The following is a 10,548-nucleotide window of genomic DNA, read 5'->3' as shown; positions in this document are numbered from 1 at the left end:
CGTCAACCAACCAATCAATTTATGAATTTCTTTTGTATTTTCAGGGTTTCGCATTTCAGTAATTTTCCTACATTTCTCTTGATTTGCTTTGATGCCACGATGAGTGAGCATGACGCCTATGAATTTCTCTCCTTCAACCCCAAACCCACACTTGTCAGGATTTAATCGCATACCATGATCTCGAAGTTTCGTGAAAACCTTTTTAAGATTATGTATGTGTTGTTCGCACAAATCAGATTTTATGACGATATTGTCGATATAGACTTCGATATTTCGATCGAGCATTCCCTTGAAAATTTGATCCATGAGTTGTTGGTATGTTACTCCAACATTCTTCAAGCCGAATGACATGACTTCATAGTAGAGGTTATCGCAATCGGTCATGAAGGTGGTCTTCTCCTTATCTCTCGGATGCATTTGAATTTGATTATATCCAGAGTATGCATCTAGGAAACTCAAAATGTGGTGATCGGCTGCCCCGTCAACTAGGCGGTCAATACTTGGTAGAGGATAAGCATCCTTCGACCAGGCTTTATTGAGGTCGGTGTAGTTCGTGCATATTCTTCATTTAACATTGGTTTTTTTAACCATAACAACATTTACCAACCATGTGGTGTACTGTGCTTTTTTTCATAGTCGACTCGCTTGCTCCTTTTCCCTTCCTCATTGTGGCAGAAGGGTTAGCTGGGGTGACAAGGGTAGCAGAAGAAAAGAATCTGATTGACAGTTTGGAGGTCGGAAAGGATAAAGTAAAGGTAAATATGTTACAATACGCGGACGACACCCTGTTCTTTTGTGAAGCAAATACCAAAAGCATATTTAATATCAAGGCGATTCTGCAGTGTTTCGAGCTCTCTTCTGGGTTAAGGGTTAATTTTACGAAGAGTAGAATCGGAGGGACGGGGATGGACCAGGTCACGCTTCAGTGTTTCGCACCGATTCTTAATTGTGATATGATGGTATCTCCTTTCATATGCTTGGGTATGCCAGTTGGAGGGAGTCATAAGCGCGGTGCTTTTTGGAACGGGGTGATTGAGAAAGTGCAAGCTAGATTAAGCAGGTGGAAGGGAAGAAGTTTGTCGATGGCTGAGAGGATTTGTCTGATAAGGTCTGTGCTCTCTTCTATTCCGTTATTCTTTATGTCGTTATTGAAATTGCCTTTTGGGGTGACAGGGAAGTTGGTCAAGATACAAAGGAATTTTCTCTGGGGATGGGGTGCAGACGGAAGGAAGATTGCTTGGGCTTCCTGGAACTTGGCTTGTAAGCCTCATGAGTTCGGGGGGCTAGGAATCATAAATCCAAAGCTGTTGAACTTGGCTTTGCTGGGGAACTGGATTTGGAGGTTGGGTTCAGTTGGGGGTGGTCTTTGGAAGGAAGTTCTCATTTCTAAGTACGGTGGGTGGAGATTTCTGGGAGAGGAAGGTAAAGATAGGAGTTGCTCTCTTTGGTGGAAAGATTTGAAGGAAGTATGGTCTTCGGAGGGTTGGGGGAGAAGTTTCGAAGACAGTTTCAAGTGGAAAGTAGGTGATGGGAAGGATATTTATTTCTGGAAGGATAGTTGGTTGAAGGGTGAGGCGTTGAAGAATATATATCCAAGACTGTTCTCTATTAGCTCTAACAAAGACGCAAAATTGTTGGAGTTTGGCTCTTGGTCTAATGGAAGATGGGTTTGGCAACTAGCTTGGAGAAGGTCGTTCTTCGAATGGGAGAAATCGATGGCGGATCAGTTGAGTCAGCTTCTGCTTGGGGTTGGGGTTGCCCCAAGAGAGGTTGATAGCTGGATTTAGAAGGATAGGGGTCTCTAATCTTTTACAGTTAGTTCTGCCTACAACCTTGTTAGGAAGGACAATGAGGCGGATTCTTCGCCGGTTTTTAGTAAGTTATGGAGGTGCAAGGCAGTTCCTTCTGCGGTGCTTATGGCTTGGAGGGTGTTGGAAAACAAGCTTGCTACTAGGGTAAATCTAAGTAGAAGAGGGGTGCAAATAGAAAGCTTGAGGTGTGTATTGTGCGGAAAGGAGGAAGAGTCTTGTAGTCATTTGTTCTTCGGCTGCAGTTTCGCTTGGCGAGTTTGGTGTTTATGCTATAGATGGCTTGGGGTTCTGTTTGTGTCTCACATTGAGGTGAGGTTTAACTTCAATCAATTTAGGTTGAATCTACCTTCTAAGTCGGGTCTTATTGTTTGGAACACAATCTGGGTAGGGGTGGTTAGTGAAATCTGGAGTCACAGGAATCGCATAATTTTCAAATGAGGAGTGGCTGATGCGTCTGAAGTTTTTGCGTTGGTACAAGTAAAGGTTTGGTCCTGGGTCTCTACAAATTCCTGGTTAGTTTTGTTCTCCTTTTCTGATTGGTGTTTGGAACCAATGGAGTGTATGAGGTTAGTTTCCTGAAGTTTATTTAGGTCAAGTAAGGGCAAGGTTTTGTTTTGTTAGGTTTGGCGGTTTGTAGCTGGAATTGGTGTTGTATACTATATATAAGGGTTGAACCACTCCTGAAGTGGTTCCAATTTATTTATTTATTGCCGATAAAAAAAACTGTGCTTTTTTTTATGAAACTAACCTTCACTAGCTTGTCGATTTCATTTCATGTAGCATTACGCTTGTCTTCACCCATCTTTCTTTTCTTTTGGGCAATTGAACGTGCCTCTTTATACACTAATAGACAATGTGTAATAATGTCTGGACTTACCCTTGACATGTCGAAGGCTGTCCAAGCAAATAAATCCAACATTTTCGATAAGTGCTTAGCTTACCATTGTGTTGTTTGCCGCTGTTAGTGATGTTCCTTTGTGGATAAAATGCTCGCCATCTTATAGAGGTATTGGGCTTAGGCCTTCACCTGGTTCGATACGAGCATCATTCATCCTTGGGTTTAGATCCACTAGGGAAACCATGTGTTCCTTCTTGGGAGCTCTAGGTTCTCGGGACCAATCTCTGCTCGACCCTTGGGATCTTCGGGTATGTTCCCTTCCACGATCACGAGAACGTTTTTAGTGAGGTCGGTTGGTAGGTTCAAGCTTCAAGCTGACAACATAACTTTCTTGTAAAACTTTTTGGTCCACATGTATTGTGACTATGTCGCCCAAAACAAATGGAAACTTCATAACAATGTGTGGAGTTGATACTATTGCTCGGAATTGATTTATAGACTACTGTCCATGCAAAATGTTGTATGAAGTGTTCATACTATCAGATATTTTATCCTGATGGTTCGACAAACATACTTACCTCAAAATGGTATATAAGTCAATATATGCTAGTAACGTTAACTCTTTAAATTTTGGTATTTGGCGATGCATAAGCCATTCTTTGTAATAACTTTTTTATATTTTATATATTATATATTATTCACTAAAATTATCAAAAGTATACCATAATAACTAAGACTTTATAAATAACTATTAAACCCATAAAATTTTGGATATTTTTCAATGATGTGGTTAAAACAAAGCCACGTACAACCACAAGGTGACAAACCACCAAATCAGTAAACCTAGATAACATGGATAGAAGCAACCTTTACATACTCAACTGAGTCGCATTATAATTCCTTAAAGACGCTTTGAGGGAGCAAAACACAAACACACACAAAACAAATAATGAATAACTTAATGCGTATGCGTGAAGTGTTCGAATTGTGATATATAAAGGTTTAAGATAATTATTCAATTCACGTGCCTAATGTGTTTCATCTACATCCTCGTCTTTTTTGTAATTTTAACTTATTTTTTTATGGATTAGGACGCACGACACTAATTCTAATCAAACACGTAGAAGTGTTTGATATGGTTTGCTAAACGTGATAACCTTAAAAGGAGTATTTATAACCTCAACATCTCAATGGATAAATTAAAGGCATGTTTATTATTATTTGGATTTTGAAACAATGTTATTAGGAGGGTTTTCAACTTTAACGTTTTAAGTTCTACGTGAATCCTGCTCTGCATTACGTAAAGGAACAACGTAAATTCATTAACAAGGCATTATTTATCACACATGACACGTCTAAAAGAATAAATTCTTTTGTTTAAGAGAATAATTTCCTACTTTACTAATTCATTAATGTCAGATCAAGCATGGAATTGAATTAGAGTATGTGTGTTTACAAGTATTGTTTACATTAAATAATTTCCTACTCTACTAATTAGTAACTTTAAATGGACCATATTATTTACACACAATGTTATCGTAGAATTAAATTTAATTTACAAGTATTTACAATATAGATTAGCTAGAGGTTTAATATTAGGATAATTTCACTTTAGTTATTGTGAATGTATTAATTGCATATTAGAGATTATATTATAATTAATAATTATAGTTTATATTATAACTAAACTTTAGTTATATTTGTATTATGATTTATGTTTATTAAGTGAACTTTAATTTTTTGTTCTAGATTGAATCCAAAGATTACATATACTGTTTTCTTCTAAATTATTCTTATGATTTGCTTTATATAAAAAAAAGTAAGAAAGAAACTTTTGCCAAGTTTAGACTTGTATTTATTTAGAATTTTGATATTTTAGGAATTTCGTATATTTTAGATTTTTATTTAAATACGATATTAAATATTTAGGATTTGTATTTATTAGGATTTTGAATATTTTAGAAATTTATATATTTAAGAATTTTATTTAGATAGGATATTAAATATTTAGGATTTATATTTATTTACGATTTTAAATATTTTAGAAATTTTATATATTTCAAAATTTTATTTAAACAAAACATTAAATATTTAGGAATTGTATTTTTTAAGGATATTATATATTTTAGGATTTTTACATATTCCAGATTTTTATTTAAACATGACAGTAAATATTTATAATTTATATTTATTTAAAATTTTGAATATTTTATGAATTTTATATATTTAATATTTTTATTTAAATAGGACTTTAAATAATTTTTATGATAATAATAAATATGTTTGAACAATTTCATATAATCTATATTATTTTTAAATTAATTCTTATATTGTACCTAAATTAATACTTTAATTGAAAACAATTATAATCCACAAGTAAATAAATTAAATTAATTTTCAATAATTTTTAAATAGAAAAGTGAATTTGCAAGCTTATAAATAACTCATATTTTTTTTTAAATAATTATTCAATGGTACCGAAAATAATATACAAAATTTTAATTAACTCTAAAAAAGAAACAACATATTTTATTATTAAAATATTTTTAAATACAAAGATAAATTTGTAAATTTACATTTAACATCTTTAAAAAAAATTAAAAAATCTCTCACAACAATGACATCACTCATAAACTTTAAAAAAAAATTCTCACAAATTCACTTTAACATACTCAAATCCAAACACACCCACTTTCTTCACATTTTCCTCTCAAAACCTCTCACATTCACTCTCTTAAAATCTTACATATTTCTTCTCAATCCAAACACAACCAACTACTTTTACTGCTCATGGTCATTAGGATATATTTATTGTTGTCATTAGACGACTTGAGCATCTTAATCGTATTTTTATTTTTGGACATGATGTGGAGATTCAAATATGATTTAAATTTCATTACACGAACCTCATACTTTTATGTCCTCTAACAAAGAGTTTATCTATCAACAAATCAAGGAGGAGGTCACACAAAATTCTATGAAAAGTTGACAAACATATAGAGATCTTATGCCTTTCGTAGCAAACACATGCAACAATTCATCCTAAAGGGTTTATTGTATTTAAAGTTAATACTAAAGAGAGTTGTGTTGTTGTTCTCTCCTATCAATGCTCGTTGGAAAGATTTTCGAAGAGGTGACAATGTTACATAATGTTTCTCCCCTCTTATACGGTGAAATTTATGATGGGGAAGGTCTAACATAGTATTATTGTGATTGAGCCACACACATGCATCCACATGTTCTTGCATAAAGAGTATTATATTTATAATTTTTTTTTTAAAACAAACAAGAAAAATCAATGTTCTACCATTATTCTCCAAAATGTCATTAGAATGAAGTAAGCATGCAAATCTAATTGTAAAGCAGATTTTCCTTAACAAAATAGAACTAAACATGCAATTCTGAAGGGTCATATTCTCTAGAAAATGGTTTCACAGTCAACCATTTCACAAGGAGATAAATCAGCGAGCTTGAAATCTCCTTCGTTCATTATGACTTTAGTATCAATGACACAATCTCATGTGGCTTGTGTAATTCTCCTAATAACATTGTGATCACATAGAAGTGTCGGAATGTTAATAACATTGGATATTCTCTTTGCATCAGAATATACATAGTATGAAACATGATTAATCTCACTCTTGAACTCTATAAAATGAAAACATATATGATATATTAATATCTACAAATATTACAAACGTAGTTAACGAAATAAACATATTGTATTTCACCAAACAAATTATGTATATCACTAACATAATGAATTTTTGTTAATCTCACCTTTTTATGAAACGTAATCACCATCTTTTCCTAAAAAATTTGTAATGATAAGTCACATCATAACCATTATTTCCTCGCATAATATATTTAACACAAATAAAACATGTAATTAAATAAAATAATGTTATGCATTTAATTATAGTTAGTATCGTATAATAAAATATCTAAACTTATTTCACTAAAAAAAACAAAAAACAGTGTAAAAAATGGCGGTTTTATTATGACGGTTATTAATAACCGTCACAATTTTCAGTATAATATGTCATTTGACTAACCGCCACAATTATCTTTGTATAATACGTTATTTCAGTATAATATGTCATTTTTAACTGTCGCAATTATCCTTAAAAAAATAAATTCCCATTTTTTTCCCTCCATACACCATTTCTCATTATTCATTTTTTTAAAACTTGCTTTCACTTGGAAATTGGATTTTTTTTAAAAAACTTACTTTTCCTTGAAAAATAATTTGTTTTTGAAAATTTGCTTTGAGTTTGGAAACCAAACCCTAACACCTCTTCCCTCTCTCTGCTCCACACCCCTAACGTCTCTTCCCTCTCTCTGCTCCACACAAACGAAACCCTAACGCCTCTTCCATCTGGTTGCTCCTCACGAAACCCTAATGCATGTGTCCTCTCACGAAACCCTAACACCTCTGTCCTCTCACAAAAGTAACGCTCACTCTCGGGTCCGCCATCGCCACCTCCGCGCAAGGATTCAACGTTTGTTCAGGTTCGTTTCGTTTCTTCTATATGCAACTAAAACCCTAACTCGTGTTCAATTTCGTCTACCATTTTTACTCGTTTCAACTGCATTTCGGGTATCTCTGCCTCTGGTCTCTGTTATCTCCAGGAACTAAGTCTCTTGGAGATCACTGCCTCACCCTATCTTAGGTGGCCTCTGCTTCTCTCGTGTTGGTTTGGCAATCTCTGCCTGTCACTAAGAATTTTTATTTTTAATTGTGAATATCATCATTATTAGGTAATTTATTTTATCATTTTTGAGAATTTGTATGTATATTGTATATGATATATAAACAATTTAGGTTGAATTGTTAGCTTGAAGCAGTTGATAGATTAACATGTTTTCCAAATCCTACTTTCCTCTAACATATAGTGGTTGCTATTATCAGCTAAATTAGGCTCAATGTCTTATTAAATATATTTTTGGGTTTTCGGTTTAATGTCTTGTTATCAGTTAAATTAGGCTTCAACAGATTAGAATAAAACTGTTATACTGCTTGAGGTACCTCATCTCATGTGCAAATTAACTTAACTATCATGGTTTGTGTATTTATTGCGGGAGAAGATTCATCCGCTAGTTCTTTCTGGAAACTATATGTAAGTTGTATTCTGATTGCAAGTGACCATGCATTTGGTGTGATTTTTCATTCTTTCTGGGAATCAACTGATGCACAGTCATCGTCTAAGACTAGACTTATATTAGTTGAAATGATTAAATAATGTATTAGTTTCACAGAGGTTTATACCATTTAACCAAATTTAAATAAGAAAAATGATTTGAAAAAGAACATGTTAAAAAGGATGTTGACATTCAAGACCTTGGTGAAATATCTGCAGAAGCTCAACAATATATTTTCAATTTGCAATCTCGTTTGTCTTCCATGAAAAAGGTACTTTGTAAAAATTAGGGATCGTCTTGTTGATATTTGAATTGAAAGGAATAACCATGGGATTCATGAAGTCTTGAATGGCCTGTGAAATCTTATGCTTCATGGACACTGTTAATTCTTGATTTTCGCATATTTTATGGTATGCTTCATCCTTTGATTCATGTTTTGTTTTGTTTTTGTGCTTGATAATGATTGATTTGCATTCAAGATCCTTAATTGCATATAGGTCTCTAATACATTGTTAATTCTTGATTGTCACATATTTTATGGTATGCTTTATCCTTTGATTCATGTTCTCTTTTGTTTTTGTGCTTGATAATGATTGATTTGCATTCAAGATCCTTAATTGCATATAGGTCTGCAATACATTTAGCTTGTTTTTCTCATTTGGATTTCTTTTTTGTTTTGCGGGACACTTTTAAAGGAGTTACATGAAGTAAAGAGGAAAAGAGTTGCTCTTCAAATGCAACAGTTTGTCGGAGAGGATTATTGGATTACTTGAGATCTCTTCAACTTGAACAGGTTTTTCCCTTTTCTAGAATTTCCGATTTTCCTTGCATTTGGACCTATTCTCCTTTGGTGCTTTTTGCTCTGTTACATCTGTGGCTCATTCTCTTAACCATGAATAGGATTCTTTCTGATATAATTTTTCTGATAGATGCAATGATACAAAGCATAGCATAACATAAATAAATAACTAAACATTTGTGTTCTGTTCTGCACAATACTTTTTTGCTTGTGTGCAGTGCAATTTTGTACGATTTTGGTGAACATTTTATATGTATAATAAGAAATGATTCTTTGTCTCTGTCCCTAGAGCTTTCCCTATGCCACATCTACAGAATAAAACTTAGTGTGAACTATACTGACTAGATGAGTATTTTAACCTTAAAAGTTCCAAGATTATACATCTAGATGGGAGAGCAGGACTGTGCTTTGCTTCGATTGCTCCTTTACTCTAGAGAAAATTAATCAGTAGGTTTTTATCTAAATAGTAAAGAGATTGAATTGAAGCCTGCTTATTCTAAACAACTAATCAAAACTTCTATTCTTATAATGAAACATAGTGTGGTTTTGATTATTTTTCGGAACATGAAAGGTTATGGTCACTGAGCTTTTAATACTGGAAAATGAATGCACGGTTCTCTATCCTGCTTCTGCAAAGGCTAGCCATGAGATTGTGACATTAGATATCTTATTGCTTTGTTAAAAAGATAATATTTAGAAGTTTAATGCTCTGGTCATCTTGTTGTCTTTTTGTTTTCCTATTCTTCTACACTTTTCAAGAATTAAAGCTAACCAACTCATAGGAGTCAATTAACTGGACCCACAAACTTGATGAGTTAAGTAGAAATATTTTTTTTTCTCAAAAACTAGACTCAGTTTTCTTAAGTAACACAAGATAAGCCTATCCAAGTAGGCTCACACATTTGTCTGTATCATGTTCGGCTATGGAGAGATGTAAGCTATCATAAAGGTGTATATTTGAACAAAATTTTCCATAAAAAAAATAAAAAAAATAAGTTAAATGAATTTCGTTATAAGTTAAAAATTAACTTATACAAAAATTAAAAAACAATAATTTAAAGAAGTTATATTAGAGAATTATTTTTTACGCATGAGTTAATTTCAAATATTGAAACATAGATTTTGAAATATTAAATTAACGTCTCACCAAATTGATTGATTGGTCGAATACGTAGCGATGATGGGCCTACAGGACAACTTACAGATTGTTTTGTTTGGATTGTCTTTATTTACTGCAAATGTGAAGTTCTTGCATGATTTATTGGTGGTAAAGTCAAATTTCAAGTTAAAATAAAATTTCAAAACTGTAGCTATAGTTTTGCTAAACTGAAGGTGAGATCATGAAGATGTGGTGTAGTGTGATGTCATAGTTGTACTCTTGCGTCTTCACTTGAAAAAAAAGGTATCATGTGCCAGTAGGGCAAATTAATACTTGACTATTATCATGCTCTTTACAGAAAAAATCAGTAAATCAATTGAATCTTATCGATGAATTTTTCTTGCAGGAGGTTTCAATTAATAGTATCATCATTTGAAAATTCCAAAAAATTCATATCCCTACTCTTTTAATACAAGTTATCAATATAGTGTGTAAGGCGGTTATTGTATTTTATGCATTAATCTGAATCATTTTGTGAATCAGGACTTCTTTGGAAAACCAACATTCTGAGTAGAAAATTCCAACACTTCTAGGCACCTTGCTGAATTTTGGGTTGGTGATTTCGTTTTCTTGTGTGTTCAATTTGAATTAAAAAGAAGCTGGACTATGAATCCTTTTTTTCTTATTATGAATAATCTATATGTTTCTTTTTCTGCTTTGATTGCTGAAGTAATCTAATGATAACATCTATCTTTGATGTGTCTAATGGACATTTTCAGCTTCACAATAATCTAGTTGCTTCTCAGCTTCACAACCATCACTCCAACTAAGTTTGTTTTAGTTAACCTTTTTTACTTCA

General features: G+C 32.9%; 1 protein-coding gene across 1 annotated transcript; it reads left to right on the top strand.

Moving 5' to 3' along the window:
- The first annotated feature begins 608 nt into the window (after positions 1-608).
- On the top strand, positions 609-1,787 carry LOC137838479 (uncharacterized). The gene has a single exon (XM_068647724.2). It carries the CDS (start codon positions 609-611, stop codon positions 1,785-1,787), a length of 1,179 nt encoding a protein of 392 aa, XP_068503825.1.
- The last annotated feature ends 8,761 nt before the right edge of the window (positions 1,788-10,548 follow it).

This window comes from Phaseolus vulgaris, chromosome 4, assembly GCF_051622355.1.
Source record: "Phaseolus vulgaris cultivar YP4 chromosome 4, ASM5162235v1, whole genome shotgun sequence".
Taxonomy (NCBI): Eukaryota; Viridiplantae; Streptophyta; class Magnoliopsida; order Fabales; family Fabaceae; genus Phaseolus; species Phaseolus vulgaris.
The sequence above is the reverse complement of the archived record's forward strand: the minus strand, read 5'-3'. Positions and strand labels throughout refer to the sequence as shown.